The 21,936-nt window shown below is 36.3% G+C and overlaps 1 protein-coding gene across 2 annotated transcripts in view; it reads left to right on the top strand.

Moving 5' to 3' along the window:
* Positions 1 to 21,705, top strand: part of NUP107 (nucleoporin 107) — a 42,752-nt gene extending 21,047 nt beyond the window's left edge. For both annotated transcript variants that reach the window (XM_060657024.3, XM_081796210.1), the window contains exons 13-28: positions 2,722 to 2,812; positions 2,971 to 3,047; positions 5,006 to 5,065; positions 5,924 to 6,069; positions 6,193 to 6,241; positions 9,506 to 9,575; positions 9,895 to 10,013; positions 10,785 to 10,823; positions 11,131 to 11,281; positions 11,616 to 11,728; positions 13,035 to 13,137; positions 13,595 to 13,755; positions 14,528 to 14,653; positions 17,210 to 17,323; positions 20,767 to 20,934; positions 21,303 to 21,705. In XM_060657024.3, coding sequence (XP_060513007.2) covers positions 2,722 to 2,812; positions 2,971 to 3,047; positions 5,006 to 5,065; positions 5,924 to 6,069; positions 6,193 to 6,241; positions 9,506 to 9,575; positions 9,895 to 10,013; positions 10,785 to 10,823; positions 11,131 to 11,281; positions 11,616 to 11,728; positions 13,035 to 13,137; positions 13,595 to 13,755; positions 14,528 to 14,653; positions 17,210 to 17,323; positions 20,767 to 20,934; positions 21,303 to 21,410 — 1,695 coding nt within the window. In that variant the 3' untranslated portion in view covers positions 21,411 to 21,705. The remainder of the gene's footprint in view (positions 1 to 2,721; positions 2,813 to 2,970; positions 3,048 to 5,005; positions 5,066 to 5,923; positions 6,070 to 6,192; positions 6,242 to 9,505; positions 9,576 to 9,894; positions 10,014 to 10,784; positions 10,824 to 11,130; positions 11,282 to 11,615; positions 11,729 to 13,034; positions 13,138 to 13,594; positions 13,756 to 14,527; positions 14,654 to 17,209; positions 17,324 to 20,766; positions 20,935 to 21,302) is intronic.
* Positions 21,706 to 21,936: the final 231 nt, after the last annotated feature.

Genomic DNA, 21,936 nt, shown 5'->3' on the forward strand with positions numbered 1-21,936 from the left:
TAATCACCTTTGTGCCACGATTTTCTCATCCATTGAACAGGCACAGAATTAGCACCTCTCTTTGGGTTCATATGAGAAATGAGATAATTCCTGTGAAGTATCTAGCACATTGTCTGGCTTACAGTAAATACTCAATAAATGAGAACTTTCATTATTAACATTTTCATCTTACATATGATGAAAATTCTTTTTCTTTTTTCCTTTTTACCTTTTGACCCCCTTCATCCATTTCTCCCACTCCCAACCTCTGGCGACCACCAATCTGTTCTCTGTATTTATGATCATGTTTTGTTGTTTATTTTTTTAATTGCACGTATAATAAGAGCGGTCCTATGGTATTTGTCTTAGTCTGACTTCACTTAGCATAATGTCCTCTAGGTCCATCCATGTTGTTGCAAATGGCAAGATTTCATTCTTCTTTGAATGATATTCCATTGTGTATGTGTATTGGTATATGTATATATACCACATCTTTTTATCCATTCATCTGTCAGTGAACACTTATGTTGTTTCTATGTTTTGGCTACAGTATATAATGCTGCAGTGAACATGAAGGTGTATATATCTCTTCAAGTTAGTGTTTCTATTTTCTTTGGATAAATACTAGAAGTGGAATTGCTGGGTTGTAGGGTAGCTGTATTTTTAACTTTTTGAGGAACCTCCTCATTGGTTTTGGTGTTGTTTTTTTTTTGTTTTTTTGTTTTGTTTTTTTTTTTTTGAGAGAGAGAGGGAGCAGGTGAGCTAGGGGCAAAGAGAAAAGTGGGGCTTATCCCAAGCAGCGCTTATGTTACACCTAATGCAGGGCTCGTGCTCACTTGAAGCGGGACTCTAGCTCACCTGATACGGGACTTGAACTCATGAACCATGAGATCATGACCAGAGCTGAAGTCAGATGCTTAATGACTGAGTCACCCAGGTGCCCTCCTTATTATTTTCCTCAGTGGCTGCATCAGTTTACGTTGCCACCAACAGTGTGCAAGGGTTCCCTTTTCTTCACATCCTCACCAACACTTGTTATTTACTATCTTCGGACAAGACCTGTCTTTTATACCTCTTTTGAACATAATTGTAATCATAGTATACATTCAGGTTTTTTAATAACTTTATTTAGATACAATTCACCTACCGTACAATACATCCATTTAAAATATACAATTCAGGTGCACCTGGGTGGGTCAGTCAATTAAGCATTCAACTCCGGGTCAAGTCATGATCTCGCGGCTTGTGGGTTTGAGCCTCGCGTCGGGCTCTGTGCTGACAGCTCAGAGCCTGGAGCCTGCTTCAGATTCTGTGTCTCCCTCTCTCTCTCTGCCACTCCCCTGCTCACCCTCTGGCTGTTTCTTTGTCAAAAATAAAATAAACAGTAAAAAATTATTTTTAAATCTATAATTCAGTAGTTGGGTATATTGCATTATTCATTTTTTTTCACTGTGGTAAAATATAGATAACACCATTTGTCGTTTTAACCATTTTTAGTGTACATTTCAGTGCCATTAATTGCATTTCCAGTTTTGTGAAACCATTACCACTATCTATTCCCAAAACCTTTTCATCACACCAGACAGAAACTCTGTAACATTGTGTAATAACTCCCCGTTTCTCCCTTCCCTCAGCCCTTGATAACCTCTGATCTACTTTCTGTCTCTCTGAATTTGCCTATTCGAGCTATTTCATGCAAGTGGAATCATGCAATATTTGTTCTTTTGTATCTAATTTATTTTACTTAGAAAAATGTTTTCAAGATTCTATATTCAGTTTTTATCCTTCCTTTTTTAGATAGCATATCAAAGCATTTCCCCATGTTAATACATAGCTTTCATTATGTTTAATGGCTATAAATCCAGAATGATGTTTTGGGGTACGATATTCTTTAGTTACATTAGTTGGGTTCTCTAGGTTCAAGTGGTAGAAGCCCAACTCAAGTTACTTACATGGGGAAGAATTGATTGGCTTGTGGAACAGGGAAGTCTGTGGGGTCATAATCTGGTTTTAAGCAGGATCCAGGGATGGTATTGGGATACTGTCTCTTTCCCAGGCTCTTGGCCCTGTCCTCCTTTCTGTGGCTTCATTCTCAAGAAGCCGCTCCTTGTGTCTCTGATGGCCCCCAGCAGCTCCAGACTTGCATCCTCCTGCCAGCTAGCAATTCCAGCAAAAGGACTGTGTCCCTTTGCCAGTATTTCCAGCAAGAGTCCTAGGAATGATTCTTGTTCGATCACATGCCTAATCTTAGCGTTTGGAGGTGGGATCGTAGGATCTGGCCCAAACCATATGAAGTAAATGACGAAGAGATGGTTCCTAAAGAGGTGGTCTCTCTATCTCACTGATGTATCTTGCTGGTTACTCTAAGTTCATCTGATTCATCACAGTGCACACAAATATCAGTGGGCTGAATGAGCACTAGCACCCTGTCGTTATAGAGACTGACAATGTTTTTATAATACTTGAAGTCAAGGGTCATCAACCTCTTTAGCCCCATTTGTCTCTAGCAGAATTAAATGCCTGTGAGCCCCATGGGAGCCTCCTCTGCAAGCCCAGAACCAAAGAGCAAAGGGTAGCAAAGTGAAATGCCATGACTAGTTGTTGTCTGCATCTCCCTTTGAAGTATCATGCTTTAAGTTACCTAATCTTGATATGTATTGCTTGTACTTTTCTGTAAGGCACAGTGCTTTTCCAGTATCACACTTGGTTATAGGACTGACTGCTCTTTTTCTGTTTCTAAAGGCACAACGACTCTGTAAACGTTGTGGTCAGGCATGGAGAGCTGCGACACTTGAAGGCTGGAAACTCTATCATGACCCTAATGTTAATGGAGGTATTTTAGTAGATTTTATTCTGAGAATTTAATCTCTGGGTATGTATTTAGCTCTAAATGCCAATCTTTGTGAAGCACAGCTTTTGTTTTTAGAAATTGTTGAAATAAGGAGTTCTATATTTTATACTATAAATTTTATTTCTTTTACTGTTTTATAGGAACAGAATTAGAACCTGTGGAAGGGAATCCATATAGAGTGATTTGGAAAATAAGTTGTTGGAGAATGGCAGAAGACGTAAGATATTTACTGATACTCATTTTTACTCTAATTAATTGAAGGCCTGCTGAAGGTGCTTTGAAACATTCAGAGTAGTGTAAGACTAAAGTTTCTGTTTTCAAAAAACTTCTGATCAAATTGAAGAATAAGGATGGTCAGGCTTAACTACTAATCAAACACTGATAAAAGATGAAAATATGAAAGAGGTACCAAGTGAGTTCAGAGAATAAACATTTGGGCTAACCTGGCTTCCCAGGAGAGAGAACTGAATTGCACTTTAAAAAATTACTAGGATTTTGAGTTCTTGGGTGTGAAAAAAAGAGGAAGGAATTCTAGGTAGGATGTATAGGTTGGACAACTCAAGGGAGGTAGGTCTACCAGGTTGGAACAGAAGGCTCACAAAAGAATTACAGTCAGTCCTATTATGACATCATGTGACTTGTGCATTCCTAAAAAATCACTACAGCATGCAAAATCATGCAAAAAATCCACAGGGCTTTTGGGGAAAATGGAGTTGAGAGCACAATACTAAAAAATTCTCAGTGATACATAAAAGGGTAAAAACTCAATAAAGCACTGTTAAACAGGAAATACACAAATGCTACAATAACTACAGCATTTTACCTTGAAAAAGCACTGAAGTTTACTTGTGGAATTGAGGGCCAGAGGGTTGCAGCTTGTGAGTTACTGTGAAGTATAGAAGGAGGTCAGCTGAAATCAATCAAACTGAAAATTGTCACACAATGTGGATGGGTTTAGCTTATAACACATGTAATGAAGTGAGGTAGTAAGTAAATGTTTGAGGTATCTCAGTTTTGTGTAGTATTTCTAGGTGACATCATTCAACCAGGTGTAGTTTTCTGCATTCACCTAGTATTACTTTCGGATGAAATTGTATGTTATGGGAAATTTGCATCATGTTTAATAGTTCCTTAATAGATCAGTTGCATTGGAACCAATTCACAGTTTCAAAACAAACATTGTAACAGGACTAATGGGAAAGGTGATTGAAAAGGGTAAATTAAGAACAGGCATTGGTGGTCCTCAAGTGTTGCTCTAAAGAATGAGTATATCACAGATAGCAGTGAACCATCAAAACCTCAAGGCACATGACAGCAGTGTTTTCAGATTAGCATGACAGTGAAAAATAGGCTTAAAAATTGAATGGACTATAGATGTCTGGCTGGCTCAGTCGGTGCAGCATGTGACTCTTCATCTTGGGTCATGGGTTTGAGCCCCCACATTGAGTGTAGAGATTAACAAAAAAAGTAAAAAATAAATAAATAAATAAAAATGGAATGGACTAAAGGCTGAGAAACTAGTTAGGAGCCTGTTAGAATTATTCAGATCCTAAGTAATAAGGGCCTGTCCTAGAATAATATTGATAATAGAAAGGAAGAGAGCAAGAATGGTCAAGAGGGTGATTGGAAACAAAGGCAGAGGACTCAGAAATACAGTGATAGTCTCTCAGGTCACTGGATAATAAGAAGACTGGAAATGCCATCAATAGAATGTGGTAGTGAAATGGGCTAATTTGCTGAATATAATTAATTCTACTTAGGAATTAGATGCAAACTGGTGCACGACAGGTTCCATCCAGGTGCCTTGCTTGATGTTCTCAGAGAAGGATCAGGTGGTGTTAGGTATTTAGAAACTTCTTAGGGGAAAATGCCTACACCGGTTCTGGCTGAAATAAAATTTGACAGTGATACATAATCAAAGCATCCGCTACAGTTGGATCTGCTTTCATCCTGTATTCGAAATTTAGATGGTTGATTTTTCCTGAAGTTTTCAGCACTGACTGTATCATCGAATTAAAGGGTCCTTCCCCTTTTTTGCCTCACTAGATTTTTCACTAAAGTTTACAACTGTCAAGTGAATAAGTTCAGTTTAGAAGACATTGTAAAATTTCAGATTATGAAAAAAATTGACAAGCTGAGGAAAACTGTAGTTCAAATTTATATTCTGTATTTCAGGAGCTTTTTAATAGGTACGAGAGAGCAATTTATGCAGCTTTAAGTGGGAATCTCAAGCAGGTATGTAGTCTGTTTTAATTCTTTTTTCCCTGTGGAACAAAATCAGATATATAAAATATTCTAATCATATAGAATAAATTTTATAAGCTTTTTTTTTTTAATTTCTATCCAAGTTAGCATGTAGTGCAATAATGATTTCAGGTAAATTTTATAAGTTTAAGTTACTTTGTAAGAAGTAGCAGCGATAGCGATAATCGTGAAATGGGATAGTGACTTGAGCTGCTTAATTTCATGTATCCTGTACACCAAGTGATGTTTTAATACATGGAATCAGATTTTAATTTCTGAGAATTGTAAATTTAGTTACAACACACTTTTTTGCAATACACATTTATTGCTGACTTCTAGTGCCCATAGCTTTATACAGAAGTGTGCCCCTAAGGCACAGGAACTGTTTGGATTGTCTTACGTGTGTGGGCTTCTTGCAGACCCCACCATCCCCTGCACTTTATAGTTATTTGAGGGATGTTATAATAATTAGTTGAAACACCATCTTACATCAACATGGAAAATTGATGCTATTGTGAATTCAATAGGAAAAAGTCTCAGTACTTCAAACTTTTTAGGGGCGCCAGGCTGGCTCAGTCAGCAGAGCATGCGACTCTTGATCTCAGGGTTGTGAGTTTGAGCCCCATGTTGGGTGTGGAACCTACTTTGAAAAAAAAAGTTAATAGTTCGAGCTTTTTAGAAGATGTGGGGGGGGGGGTGGTAAAGGATTATTTGGTATGGTATGTTATAATCCACAGTGTTTTATGTTATTCTAATGATTTTATAGTCCATATCAATGGAAGTTAACTGTTTTTCCCTTTTTTTTTTCGTTGACTGTGTGTATGTTTCTGGTTTGGAATGGGGGAAAAGCTGCTTCCTGTCTGTGACACCTGGGAAGACACAGTGTGGGCCTACTTTCGGGTGATGGTGGACAGTTTGGTAGAACAGGAAATCCGGACATCAGTACTGACTCTGGATGAAACTGAAGAACTCCCCAGGGAATATTTGGAAGTAAAGTGAGTTTATTGGTTTGGTTTTTGTCCTGGTAATTTGTAATACGCTCTGTAAAGTTTTATTTTGTAGCCCTTGTTCATATTATTAATACTGTTTTATCCCTTTCTTGTACTTTCTTTTTAAAGTTGGACCTTAGAAAAGGTATTTGAAGAACTTCAAGCTACTGATAAAAAGGTAAATATTGGTAGGAACATTTTAGGATAATTGGAATAGGAAACACTGAATGTTATGTTGGTGTGCACTGTAGCTGAAAGGCAAAAAAATGTATGAAACTGTTCTATTCTCTTCTTTTCTTTACCTCTTACCCAAATGAGAGACATTCTTGAAAAGGAAGAGACTTAGCTGCATACTTAAATAATGTTTCATTTCTGTCTCTTTGGTTTAGGATTGGTTTTATCTAAAAATAAGAGTACGGAGGGGCTCCTGGGTGGCTCAGTTAGTTAAGCATCCAACTGCGGCTCAGGTCATGATCTGGCGGTTTGTGAGTTCGAGCCCCCTGTTGGGCTCTATGCTGACAGCTCAGAGCCTGGAGCCTGCTTCACATTCTGTGTCTCCCTGTCTATCTCTACTCCTCCCCCGCTCACACTCTATCTTTCTGTCTCAAAAATAAAAATAAGCATTAAAAATAAGGGTATGCATGTAAGCTAATTTATCCCTTTCTTTTTGAAAAGTAAAACTATTAATGGGAAATTAACAAGACTTTTCCTAGATCTTAAAATAATCTAATATTTTTAAGTATTATTCGCCTAACAAATTGTAAATAACTGAAGTATGTAACAAAATAATCCAAAAATATAAATAAGACCTATATAATGACTTCTTCCCAACCCCTTTATGGTTATTCTCATTCCCCAGAGATGATAAATATATAGCTCTGTATTCTTCCGTATCCTTCTCCATACCATTACAAATATGTGTAAATAATGTATACAGTTCAAGATAGGATTTTGATTTTTGTTGTTGTTTGCATCATACTACATACATTACAACTTGGTCGGGGGAGAGTTGTTTTGTCTTGTTTTTTCATTTAATGATACTTTATCCAAGGTAGTGGATATAGATTTAATGTAACCTAACTTACTCTTTTTAAGCATTCCTCTTTTGATGGTATTTAGGTTGTTTCTTAGCACTGCAGTGAACATTCTTTCATTCTAAAGTTGCTGTTAAGCTTATATACATATATGCTTATCTACCAAGCCTGTTATAGGATAAGTGTCCTGAAAGCAGGGTTGCTGAGTTAAAGGGTAGATGTATAATTACCTGATTGTAGCACTTCATTCACATTCCTGTAAATAATTTATTAGTGTGGTCATTTCCCTGAATTCTCACCAGTCTCAAATGTCACACTTCTAATTTTTTTTGCTAATCCAACAGGTTAGGTGGGAAATAGGAGCTCACTATTCTACTCTTATTTCCCTTCCTGTTCGTAAGGCTGAGCAAGTTTTCCTATGTTTATTGACCATTTGTGAATTTCCTGTTCAAATCTTTTACCTGTTGTTCTGTTGAGTTTTATTTTTTCCGTATTACTTTACTTTGTATAGTAAAGAAATTAGTGTTTCTTCTGTCAAGTATTCATTACCAGTCTGTTATTTTGGAGATTCCAGCTAATGAAAAATAAAAGAATAAACATAAATATTAGAAAGGGGGAATGTTTACATATGATAAAAGTATAAATCTAGAAACTCAAGATTCAATAAGTTATTAGGATTAATAAAAGAATTAATAAGAATAAGAGAATGTTGGGGGCTCCTGGGTGGCTCAGTTTGTTGGGCATCCGACTTCAGCTCAGGTCATGATCTCACGGTCCGTGGGTTCGAGCCCCGCGTCGGGCTCTGTGCTGACCACTCAGAGCCTGGAGCCTGCTTCAGATTCTGTGTCTCCCTCTCTCTCTGCCCCTCCCCTGCTCAAACTCTGTTTCTCTCTTTCAAAAATAAATAAACATTAAAAATTTTTTTTAATTAAAAAAAAAAAAAGAATAAGAGAATTTTTTAAGTATAAGTTCCAGACAAAGTTATCCCCCCAAAAATCATAGCCTGTCTGTACTTTCTACAACTAATTAGAAAAGTCCCATTTAAATTATTGACCGAAACTATAAGACACATAGGAATAAAATTAACTGGGGGTGTGAGGACCTTGGTAAAGAAACTTAGAATCTTATGGGAAGACTTGAATAGATACACCATGTTCCTGGATGAGAAGATTTGATGTAAATATTAGCTATTCAGAAATTAACATAGAAACTTAATACTTTCAGAAATTTTTCTGAACAGAAAAATTTACAAGTAAAATAAGTGAGAATGGCAAAAAAAAAAAACTGGAAAAAAACAGTATTATGCAGTACTTGTCTTATTCGATAATAAAGCAGCATAAAGATACAACAAAATAATATGCAGTTGGTATGGAATGAATAGATCAGTGAAGCACAGAAGTCCATATGAGATCCAAGTATGTATTAGAACTTAATGACAGTGGTGATCTTTTCATTTCAAAGGAAGAGAAATGGTTTATATACATACATGGTATGGGCATAATTGACTTTCCATCTGGATGAAAACAAAGCTAAATCACTACCTCATGCCATGTTTTAAAATCAATTCAGATGGAGCAAAGATTTGAATGTAAAAAAGAACAAATGTGGGGCACCTGGGTGGCTCAGTCAGTTGAGTGTCAGACTTTGGCTCAGGTCATGATCTCACAGTTCATGAGTTCAAGCCCCACGTCAGGCTCTGTGCTGACAGCTCAGAGCCTGGAGCCTGCTTCGGATTCTGTGTCTCCCTCTCTCTGCCCCTCTGCCACTCGTGCTCCGTCTCTGTCTTAAAAATAAACATTAAAAAACAATAATAATAAATGCTGAAAGAAAATTCAGATAATGAAATAAAAATTAAAACATATTCAACAAAAAAGAAATAAACTCTTTGCTTCTAAACACTCTAACAGGTTACTTGGTTTTTCTACTCTATCTAATCACTATTTTGGTGATTTCTGTTACGCTTGGTGCCATGTGCAGAAGAGAATACCCAAGGAATGCCTGCAGGAACTGCCGCTCACATTCGAAGGACTCGTAGGGTTTGTTTTGCTTAGGTTCCATGTGCCCTCCCTTTCTGGCTCACCGTGGAGTGCCAAGAAAAACAGTAGTAAAATATAAAAAGTAAAACTTTAATAATATTCATAGAGATTAAACCGTTTTGTCATAGTTCCCTGCTTTTTTTTTTTTTTTTTTTTTTTTTGATGTTAATTTTTGAGAGAGAGAGGGAGCACGAGCGAGCTAGGGAAGGGCAGAAAATATCCTTCTCATATTTTGTTTTGATCTCCTGAGACCCTTCATTAAAACTTTTTCTTTGTATATATTGTTTCAAAAGTTGACATTTTAGTTTGCCAGTGAACAATACTATAGAATGACCACTGGAAGATTTATGGAAAATGTAAACATTTTTTCAGAGAGTTCTGGAAGAGAATCAAGAACATTACCATATAGTTCAAAAATTCCTTATCCTGGGAGACATTGATGGTAAGGTACTATACTTTTCATTTTAGTTGGTATGAATTCTTTTTTTCTTATGGCAATTTTGTAAAAAGTCAACAAAACAATGCATGACTCACCACATCTTTTAATCTTTATATTGAATGCAAGTATTGTTAAAAAATGGAGTTTGAAAAAAAAAAATGGAGTTTGAATTTAATCCAGGATCTGTTTTATATGTCGCATATTAACAATGAGGTAGTGATTTAATAGCACTATAGGAATGCAGTAAAATGTCTTTGATAATGTTTATTTCTCCTTTTGATTTTTATCCCTATTGTTGAATCTTTGCTTTGATGGCTTGTAGGTTTGATGGGTGAATTTAACAAATGGCTTTCCAAAAGCAGAAACAATCTACCTGGACACCTCCTCCGCTTCATGACTCACCTCATTTTGTTTTTTCGCACACTGGGACTACAGACCAAAGTAAATAAAAAAGAACAATTTATTCTTCTTTGCAAGGCTGATGCTATATGCCTCTCATCAGGAAAACACACTTATTTTTTTGTTGTTGTTTTCTAGAAATGGTGGTTGCATTTCTAGAAATGCAAAAGTGTTCTGTATAGTCTCTTATGGTCACTTGGTGATAACCCACTGCAGGTAACCATTTAGGGCTCTAGTCTGTGAATGTAGAATGCTGGTGGTTATGTGGTTTTTGATAAATTCAAGAACTTTATCCCCATCAGCACCCAACTCTAAATCAGTCAACTAAGCTAACTGAACCAGACTCATTTTTGTGTGAGATTTAAAATTTCTGTTTTCTTTTTCTTTTTGTTACTTTTTTCCTAAATGATGATAACATTTTGGTCAGAGTACATGTAGAAGGCAGATGGTACAACAGTTGAAAGCTTGGGCTTTGGAGTAAGAATCCTGGGTTCACATCCTCACTCGGCAGCTTCTAGCTGTGTAATTCTGGGTAAATAAAACCTCCCTCGTTCCTTAGTTTAGAAATTCTTAATTCCCTCCTTGGTAAATTGTGAACAATAATAGTAACCGCCTACAAAAAGCTATGGTAAGGTTAAATCAGGCAATACATGAACTTTGCTAAGCACTTAGCCTAGCGTATAGTGATTGCTCAGTGGTAAATATTAAAGTCATTAAATCATTTGATAGAATTTTTATTAGATATATTGCTGGTACACATAAACATAAACAGTTGTGTTTATAATTGGGTTGTATACTTTTTTTTCTATCAAGGAAGAAGTCTCCATTGAAGTTTTAAAGGCATACATCCAGGTAAACTTTGAGAATCCACAATTTGATTTTTTTTCCCCACCATTTTGATGAAAACAAAAATCAGAACAGTAGTATGTTAATGCTCAGTGGCAGGAGAGCCATCAGAATCCATAAGAGATCTTTTAATTATTATAAGTACATTTTATTTGGAATTTTAAATTATCCTGTTTAGCAGCACAAATCCATGTCTATATGAATCTCTCATAAATATGTTTGAAATTTTGGAGTGAACTTTTTAAAAAGCACTGTTGATTCCAGAACCTGTTTTATTATTAACATCCTTTGATTTTTTTTTTCTGTTTTTTAGCTTTTAATAAATGAGAAACATACAAATCTGATTGCATTTTATACTTGTCACTTGCCACAAGACCTAGCTATTGCCCAGTATGCGTTATTTTTGGAAGGTGTTACAGAATTTGAGCAGCGTCACCATTGCCTGGAGCTGGCTAAGGAAGCAGGTAAAAATGGTTGAGAACTTTATCTGTTGGGCTTTGTAGGCAAGTTACCATTTTGGCATCAGTAACATTTATCTTTCCAGGTTTAAATTTTATTTCTTTTGAGAGAAAAAAAAAATAAAAATTTTCACGGAATTCTGTTTTAGGAATAAAATGACTTACAACTCGTGTGTAAAATGTCCTCATTTTGGCGTTTTCTTTTGTAACGTCTTTCATATTTTATGTGTTACATTTTTAAGGAAATTTTATCCCAGTTTACCAAATCATTGTGACCATTTAGAGAATATTAGTGTGAATGATTAGTTCTTATTTTTGTCTCTTAAAAAAAATTCCTTAGATTTGGATATTGCGGCTATAACAAAGACCGTAGTTGAGAATACCCGAAAGAAAGATAATGGTGAATTCAGTCATCATGACATGGCCCCAGCCCTAGATACTGGCACTACAGAGGTAATATGACTGGCAAGGGAGGTGTGTGTGTAACTCTGAATAATCCCTCATGTTGCTTTTTGGTCAACTTCCAACTTAGAATATTCTGGCGTCTTTTCTTTTTTTAAGAATTTTTCTTTGTCAGCCAAAACCTTTTAAATTATAAAAGCTGGCAGCAAAATGAAGGTCTTACGTAAGGGATTAAAATTACTTACAGTAGTACTGTGTTAAAGGAAGCTTCTTATTATTTTTTAATGTTTATTTTTTGAGAGACAGAGACAGAGTGCAAGTGGGGGAGGGGAGAGAGAGGGGGAGACACAGAATCCGAAGCAGGCTCCAGGCTCTGAGCTGTCAGGACAGAACCCGACACGGGGCTTGAAAGCATGAACGGTGAGATCATGACCTGTGACCTTAGCCAAAGTGGGATGAGCCGACTGAGCCACCCAGGTGCCCCGGGAAGCTTCTTTAACAGAAAAAAGTGAGCTTTGGGTTTTTGCTCTTCAGACTATTCTAGATACTTGACCAATCACTAACTCTTCAGTAGTTTACTTATCCTATTTTCAGACAGGATACCTGGGTGTCTCTGTTGGTTAAGCATCTGACTCTTGATTTTGGCTCAGGTCATGATCTCATGGTTTGTGGGATTGAGCCCCAAATTGGGCTCGGTGCTGCTATTGTAGAGTCTGCTTGGGATTCTCTCTCTCTCCCTTTCTTTCTGCCCTTCTCTTGCTCTCTCTTTCTCTCTCTCAAAATAAACATCTTTTTTAAAAGGGTTTTGTTTTGTTTTTTTTTTAATTTTTTTTTTTTAATGTTTATTTATTTTTGAGACAGAGAGAGACAGAGCATGAACGGGGGAGGGTCAGAGAGAGAGGGAGACACAGAATCTGAAGCAGGCTCCAGGCTCCAAGCTGTCAGCACAGAGCCCGACGCGGGGCTCGAACCCACGGACCGTGAGATCATGACCTGAGCCGAAGTCGGACGCCCAACCGACCGAGCCACCCAGGCGCCCCTGTTTTGTTTTTTTAAAGAAAGTTTTATCTAGGAAAGAAAAATGTTTTAGAATAACAGTTAAGTAATGACCTGGTTAAGTTGGTGGGACACAGAATATTTAATTCCAGATTCACACTCCAATAAGTTTTTTTGTAATTTAGTAGAGAGCTATTAAATGTGAAAAGAAACTAAGGAAAGGTAGATTCTTTCATAATTCTGTATAACTTGGGGGAAAATCATGTTTACTAGAAGTGCAGATGTAAGTTAATTCTACTAATTTGCAAAATATCTTAGAAAAATACCAAAATTGATGTCTTTTTTCCAATTAAATAAATAGGAGGACCGCTTAAAAATTGACGTAATTGACTGGTTGGTATTTGACCCAGCACAGAGGGCAGAAGCGCTAAAACAAGGCAATGCGATAATGAGAAAATTCTTGGGTATGCTTTATTTTAATACTTTTTAAAGTTTTTGTTTGAATCCATATATTCCTAAATTTAGTTTTAACTGGTTTTCTAATCCTTCCAATGGGCAGGGGAGGACAGATGACAAAACAGCCCTTCTTGTATATCAAATCTGATGTTATGAAACAAAACATGTGACAATGGATTTTCATTGTCTAATCAATTTTTCATATAATCTCAAGGCTTTGAAAAATATAATTGCTTTAAGACACAAAAGTGGGTAAAAGCAACTGCATTTAATGTATCCTTTTCTGGCTGTCACGTTGGAATAAGGAAAATCCTGGTCATTAGGTAGAAAGATCCCCCATACCTTTAATAGAAGTACATTGGGACTGGAGATGCTTATAGCTGACTGTAAAAGTTGCAAACCAATGATTTGGCTCCTTTATAAACGATTACACAGAAATTCACACGTGTACCATCTTTTTCACAGCATCAAAAAAGCATGAAGCTGCAAAAGAGGTATTTTTGAAAATTCCTCAGGATTCGATAGCAGAAATCTATAATCAGTGGGAGGAACAAGGAATGGACAGTCCACTTCCTGCTGAAGATGATAATGCTATCAGAGAACATTTATGCATTAGAGCTTATTTGGTGAGATTGTAAAGAAAATCACAAATGTGCCTATCTTCCTGATGACTTTTCTGATTCACTCTCAGACTTTGAACTGTTTTTCAGAAGTGGTGATTGACTTATTATCTTATTTCTCTTGTGACTGTGGTACTGACTGATCCACAGGAACATTGAAATCGTGATCTGGCCTTCATTGCCTTAAGTATCTAATCAATGCCAACCAACCAAGAACATCTCCTGCGGTAGTGTGTGTGATGTCTGAAACTTAGTTTTCTTAAGATTCTTTGAATGCATGTATCAACTTTAATATTTCTTTTTCTCTTTCTCTTTTTTGGCAAAAACAGAAAAGCGAAATATTCTAGAGTCTTTATAACTAAAATAACAACATACTCATTTAAAATTCATTCAGCAAATAACAATTACATTGGGCTAAGTTCTAGAGCTACATCTGTGGATAGCAGTCTATCCTTGCCCTCTAGAAGCTAATGGGCTAGTCAAGAAGACAGACAAGTAGACATATGTACATCACAGAATGGTAAAGGTCAAGATATGTGTATGACCAGGTGCTGAGATAGGAGTAGGTGCCAGGAAACACAATATATGCGTACCTTGCTGGTGTTTACCACTTGACAAAATATTTATTCACAATGATTTTTTTGTGTGCAAAAAATAAATATTGAACGGTTCTGTTTCTTGATGCCGCAAAATTACTTCTAAGAACCAGATTTTAAGTACTGTGTTGAACATATGGAAAACCTGTGGTTTTTTTGTATTTTTCTATTTTACATCTTAGGAAGCCCATGAAACCTTTAATGAGTGGTTTAAGCATATGAATTCAGCTCCACAAAAACCTACATTGATACATCAAGCAACTTTTACGGAGAAAGTGGCTCATGAACACAAAGAAAAGAAATATGAAGTAAGTTGAATATAGATAAGATGTATCTATTGCATCTTAAAAATACAGGTCATATGTTTCACATTTTTTTAAAAAATTTAATTCCAATATAGTGGACATACAGTGTTATGTTAGTTTCAGGTGTACAATATAGAAATTCAACACTTTCATATATCCCCCTGTGCTCATCACAAGTGCGCTCCTTAATCCTCATCACCTACTTCCCCCATTCCCCCCACCCCATTCCCCTCTGGTAACCATCAGTATGTTCTCTGTAAGAGGTTAAGAGTATGTCTCTTGGCTTGTCTCTCTTTTTTTTTCTTTGCTTGTTTTGTTTCTTAAATCCCACATATAAGTGAAATCATATGGTATTTGTCTTTCTCTGATTTATTTCACTTAGTGTTACACTCTCTAGCTCCATCCCTGTCGTTGCAAATGGCAAGATTTCATTCTTTTTTATGGTTGAGTAATTTTCCATCACACACACACACACACACACACACACACACATACACACATATATTCACATCACATCTTTATTCATCTATCAGTGGACATTTGTGCTGCTTCCATAATTTGGCTATTGTAAATAATGCTACTGTAAACATAGGGATACTGCATGTATCCCTTTGAATTAGTGTTTTTTTATTTTTTGGGTAAATATCCAGTGGTGTGATTTTTGAGGAACCTTCATACCATTTTCCACAGTGGCTGCCCCAGTTTGCTTACCCACCAGCAGTGCACAAGGGTTCCTTTTTCTCTACATCCTCGCCAACACTTGTTGTTTCTAGTGTTTTTGATTTTAGCCATTCTCACAGGTGTAAGGTGATATCTCATTGGAGTTAAGTTTTGATTTGTATTTCCCTGATAAGGAGTGATGTTGACCATCTTTTCATGTGTCTGTTGGCCATCAGGATGTCTTCTTTGGAGAAATGTCTGTTCATTTCTTCTGCCCATTTTTTAATTGGATTATTTATTTCGAGGATGTTATTTGTATAAGTTCTTTAATATATTTTGGATACTAGCCCTTTATCAGATGTGTCATTTGCAAATATCTTCTCCCATTCAGTGGGTTGCCTTTTAATTTTGTTGATTGTTTCCTTCACTGTGCAGAAGCTTTTTATTTGTTTGTTTATATTTTTTATTTTTTCTTCTTTTTTCTTTTCTTTTTTTTAATTTAAATTTTTTAAAAATTTACATCCAAATTAGTTAGCATATAGTGCAACAATGATTTCAGTAGATTCCTTAATGCCCTTTACCCATTTAGCCCATCCCCCCTCCCACAACCCCTCCAGTAACCCTCTGTTCTCCATATTTAAGAGTCTCTTATGTTTTGTCCCCCTCCCTGTTTTTATACTATTTTTGCTTCCCTCCCCTTATGTTCATCTGTTTTGTCTCTGATATTTGTCTTTCTCTGACTAATTTCACTTAGCATAATACCCTCCAGTTCCATCCATGTAGTTGCAAATGGCAAGATTTCATTCTTTTTGATTGCCGAGTAATACTCCATTGTGTGTGTGTGTGTGTGTGTGTGTGTACACACACACACACACACACACACACACACACACACATACACCACATCTTCTTTATCCATTAATCCATCGATAGACATTTGGGCTCTTTCCATACTTCGGCTATTGTTGATAGTGCTGCTATAAACATGAGGGTGCATGTGTGCCTTCAAAACAGCACACCTATGTCCCTTGGATAAATGCCTAGTAGTGCAATTGCTGGGTCGTAGGATAGTTCTGTTTTTAGTTTTTTGAGGAACCTCCATACTGTTTTCCAGAGTGACTGCACCAGCTTGCATTCCCACAGAAGCTTTTTATTTTGATGTGGTCCCAATAGTTTATTTTTGCTTGTATATCTAGAAAAATGTTGCTACAGCCAATGTCAGAGATAATACTACTGCCTGTGCTCTCTTCTAGGATTCTTGTGGTGTCAGTTCTCACATTTAGGTCTTTGAATGAATTTATTTTTGTGTGTGGTGCAGGAAAATGGTCCAGTTTCATTCTTTTGCATGCTGTTGTCCAGTTTTCCCAACACCATTCATTGAAGAGACTTTTTCCCATTAGATACTCTCTCCTGCTCTGTTGAAGATTAATTGACCATATAACTGTGTGTTTATCAGGTTATATATTTAAAGAAGCAGGTTTTTTGGCAGTTATATTCTTATTGTAATAGGTGATATTTCTGTTAATATTCTTTGAAAAAAAAAGCCATGTGTTTAGTTACTTTTCTGTAGGTTATTAACCAAACGTGAAAAATGCCTTCAGATGACATTAGTGTTCAGTTTTAGTGTTTTATTTAACTACAGTCTGTTGATACTTATTTTTGTATTTGGCTGATTAAAGTCAACTCTTTTTTTTTTTTTTTTTAAGTTTTATTTATTCGAGTAAGCTCTACACCGCACAGAGCTCAAACTCAAGGTCCCAAGATCAAGAGTCGCGTGTTCCTCTGTTAAGTCAACTCTTTAGAGTGATGTTCCATGTAAATATTCCTGTGTGTGCTTTAAAAATACATTATTTATTGGTTTTGGTCCGTTATATGTCTGCCCTTATGTTTGTTTTGCAGATGGATTATGTTATTTGGAAAGGGCATTTGGATGCCCTAACTGCTGACGTGAAGGAGAAAATGTACAATGTCTTGTTGTTTGTTGATGGAGGGTGGATGGTGGATGTTAGAGAGGTAAGCTTGTGCCTTGTGTACAGCTAAAAAAAAAGTCTTTTTTCAAAAGGCTCTTTCTCTGAATAGGAGCATCTACAGATCTTATATAACTGTTGTACTTATAACAGAACATCTCATAATTGAAACCTAAACTGAAAATACTAGCTAAGGAATAGAAATCTTGACTCTTGGATAAAGTGTTTCTTCAGATTTAATATGTTCATTCAGGATACTAAAATCTAATTTTTTTAAATTCTGGACCTGAAAATTTAATTATATGTCATATTCAACTCAATTTAAGGATATGAAGGTAGGTCTAATAACCGTGGCTCTCACCTCTGAGCTATTCATGTAAATGACTTGGGGAGCTTTTCAAAAACGGGGTGCAGCCTCAGAGATTCTGGTTTGATTGGCCAGAGGTAGGTCAGGGGAGGGTGGTGGTTTTCTGTTTGTTTTTTTTTAATCTGGCATGAGAGCTTAGATGTGTATCCTGGGCTGAGAACCAGTTACAAAAGTACTAAATGTCGTAACAAAGCACAGGTTAAGTATTTTGTGAGTTCAGAAAAAGAAAAGGTTGCTTCTCACTGGAAGAGGTCTAGATAGGATGCTTGAAATGTATAGCATTTGACTGATTCCTGAATGAATGGGGTAGAATCTGGATGAGTTGAGATAGGAGAAAGTAGGCATACTGCAGGTAACTATTCACGTGAGTGGAAGACGCTGAGGCCTGATCCTAGAGCGTAAAAGAAACCAGGAGTGACCAGCTTTGCCTCTATAGACTTCATGATCTGTCTAAGGGGAAGTGGAAATGCTGGATTTTTGGATGTATGGTGTAGTATTTTGAACAGAAAACCATAGAAGCATTCTCAGTATCTTTCCTTCTGCTATTCTCCATATCTTGATATATTCCCTTTTTTTTTTTTTAGGTACTATATTTTTCTAGCTCCTCTAGCTCCCCTTTTCTGACCAGAAGCAAAAAATGATAGGTTATAAGGCTAGATTAGAGCCCCTATTTACTACTATTCCTGATACTGTAGTTATCTTAAAATTCTCCCTGAAGTTCATAATAGAACTCTGCTGATTTCTTACATGGCTTTGAACCTTCAGTAGGTTGCTTGGGCTAAATTTTTCTCTTCAGATTCATGCTGGTATTCATGAAGATAAAATTTTAATGTTGCAAAATGCTACTTAAGTATTTAAATTTTGAAAAGACTTGAGTATTTATACATAAATCTTTGTTCTAAATTATTAATTTTAGTAGGTTAGATGATGAAAGTTACAAAATGGACGGTCTGGAGTATTGTAAAAATAGAATTGACAAGAGTCACTGGTTCTGAGTGACTGGGTTGCTCGCATCTTTGCCCCTGCAGCCTTGGGGACAGACGGCACGGGAGCACAGATAGCAGTCACTCAGAAGGAAGCAGGCTTCTCTCATTCTTAGCAGGCTCCAGCTGCTCATTTGACTTATGAGTAAGACCTTGATTTTAAATCCCCCTCTGAAAGTAGGGAGTGTCTATTTGAGGAAAGAAATGAAAGTGCTTTCCCTTTTAAAGCTAAGAAAGCATGAGGTATGCATTTTAATATTTACCGTTCTATATTTCTATCTCAAAACAAGACTAAAAGATTGATAGTAATGTTTCCTGTGTGTGGAAACCTGACCTAGGTCAGCATCAGTCAGTACAATTATTCATTGGTAGAATTACCACATTACATTTTATTGCTTCCTGCCACCACGTACATCTACCTTTGAAAAATGCTTTAGCAACTTAATACTCTAGTCTGTCACATGAAGATACTTTCACTGATTAATATAAGTGGTCCTAAAGGAAGAAAAATCCAAATTCTAAGAAGATTCTGCCTTTAAAAAAATTAGGTTTTTTAAAAAATTTTTTTTTAATTTTTAAAAATTAGGTATTTTATTAGGCTTTTCTAAAGATCAGTTATTTAGCTTGCCTTTTTTTTTTTTTTTTTTTAAAGTTTATTTTGAGAGAGAGTGAGAGCCAGGAAGGGGCAGAGAGAGATAGGGAGAGAGAGAAACCCAAGCAGGCTCCGTGCTATCAGTGCAGAGGCCAGTGTGGGGCTCAATCTCCTGAGCCGAGACCCAGAGTTCGGACGCTTAACTGACTGAACCACCTAGGAGCCCCTAGTTTGTCTTGTTTTCTGTTTTATCTTACACTGTGAGTTCTGTGGATTTCCTTCCTATATTTAAGATTATTTCATACATTTTAAAGTTGGATACTTTATTATTATTTTAATGATTCTAGTTTTCAAATCTGTTATGACAAAATGCCTTGGATATATTTCTGTACTCTTACTGCCCACATAATTTTTAGAAGATCCACGTATATTTAGAAATGCTAATTGTTTTCTCTACATTAAGTTTTCCTCATATATCTGTTAGTTCTCTCATTAATGGTATTTTTCAAATTTATAGGTTTTTTTAGTTATATATATGTATATATATAGATAGATGTTTATTTTTGAGAGAGAGAGAGGAGACAGAGTGTGAGCGGGGTAGGGGCAGAGAGAGGGAGACACTGTATCCGAAGCAGGCTCCAGGCTCTGAGCTGTCAGCACAGCGCCCTACATGGGGCTCAAACTCACGAACCATGAGATCATGACCTGAGTCGAAGTCAGACACTTAACCGACTTGAGACACGCAGGCACCCCTAGTTTTTATATTTTTGAAAAATTATACAAAGGAATCCTAAATTCTCATTGCTTAAAAACAAAGTTTGCAGTGACATTGTCCTGTGTATGCCTCTCCCCACCTTCCCCCACCCCCATCATGACCTTTCTCCCCAGCAGCAATCACCACTGTCAGTTTGGTGTCCTTTCTGGATGTTTTTCCATCTGTACATATACATCCAGGGGAAAGGGGCTTATTTTCTGTTCTGATTTTTGTTCTAGCAATATTTAGTCTCTAACTCTTACTGTTTTAAGCATTTTTTTTTTTTTTTAATGTTTATGAGAGAGTGACAGAGAGTGAGTCGGGGAGGAGCAAGACAGAGGGAGACACAGAATCTGAAGCAGGCTCCAGGTTCTGAGCTGTCAGCACAGAGCCCAATGCGGGGCTCAAACCCATGAACCTCAAGATCATGACCTGAGCCAAAGTCAGACGTTTAACCAACTAGCCACCCCAGGCGCCCCTAACCATGTTTTTATTCAAGACATAATTATTAGACATACAAATTCAGAAGCATTTTGTTTTCATTATCAGACCTGGGACTCCTCTAGTATATTTTGTTTACCTTCATGCTTTTTTACCAAAAAATGGTGTCTCTAGCTATCATGATTAAAATCCTGCCTTGTTTTATTTTGTTTTTAATGGGCGTCACAAGCTTTAGAGAAACCCCATTAGGTTCTACCTGTTACATTTTGGTTTTGATTTAGTACTTGATTTTTTTTTTGTGACACTACTTAGCTTAAACTTGTTAAGATGACAGCTTGATGTCTGTCTATAGGATGCTGAAGAAGACCATGAAAGAACACATCAAATGGTTTTATTGAGAAAGCTTTGTCTGCCCATGTTGTGTTTTCTGCTTCATACCATATTGCATAGTACCGGCCAGTATCAGGAATGCTTGCAGTTAGCAGACATGGTATCCTCTGAGCGCCACAAACTATATCTGGTAAGTTCTAGAGCATTTGCAGTTTTAAATTTTAGTGATTTGAGAAGCTCTGTAGTAATATTTGACTTTGCGAGATGTGTCTACATTTTTTAGATGTTCTTAGATTTTCTTAAAGTAATGGTCCAGTTCTAATGTTTGTTTTTTTCTCCAAAAATATGTACATATTTGTAAGCAGTTAGAAGTAAATAGATTGGCTCAAAGAAATAGCTTTGAAGTTCTTGGACCACGCTAACATACTGGCCTCCAGCTACATAAATCGTTTTAAAGAGGAATTTCTTCTTACATTAAGCTAATCTGGTTGATTAGGTGACTCCAAGTTCATAGATTCTTCCTTGTTCTCATTCTCTTTTTCCTTTTCTTAAAATCAGGTATTTTCTAAGGAAGAACTGAGGAAATTGCTACAGAAGTTAAGAGAATCCTCTCTAATGCTCCTAGACGAGGGACTTGATCCATTAGGATATGAAATTCAGTCATAATCCATCCACTCTTTGTGATCTCGCTAATTTCCATGATAAGTGGACTTTTCTGTAAAATATACATATTTGTAACTACTGGGTTTTTTTCTTTTGCATTGTCCTGGGGAAAATGCTTGAAAATTTAGACATTTGAATTTTGTATTTTTTGGAATATTATGGTGATATACTTTGAAATTTTAATGTATTATGTCAGTATTTCCCTGTGTTTATTAATAAAATTATGTAAAAATTAAAATTTTCTGTTCTTACAAGTTCCAGGATTGTCTATTATTTAATGAATGAGAAGTTGAATTTCTTATTATCATATTTTTCTTCTGTGATCATAAGTACTCTAATATCTCAAAATTATAAAGAGGATGAAAAGTAGATACGTTTCTAAGCCAGTTATGTAATTGCTCATAAAACGTAATACTTTTTAAATACTACAGGTAACATGAATATAGCAAGACTTTTGTCTAATATTATGCTCTTGTTTATTTTGAAAACATTTCTCTTTTCTTAACCTCTCAGCAAACTGGCTACTAAA

This window comes from Panthera onca, chromosome B4 (genome assembly GCF_046562875.1).
Source record: "Panthera onca isolate mPanOnc1 chromosome B4, mPanOnc1 haplotype 2, whole genome shotgun sequence".
Taxonomy (NCBI): Eukaryota; Metazoa; Chordata; class Mammalia; order Carnivora; family Felidae; genus Panthera; species Panthera onca.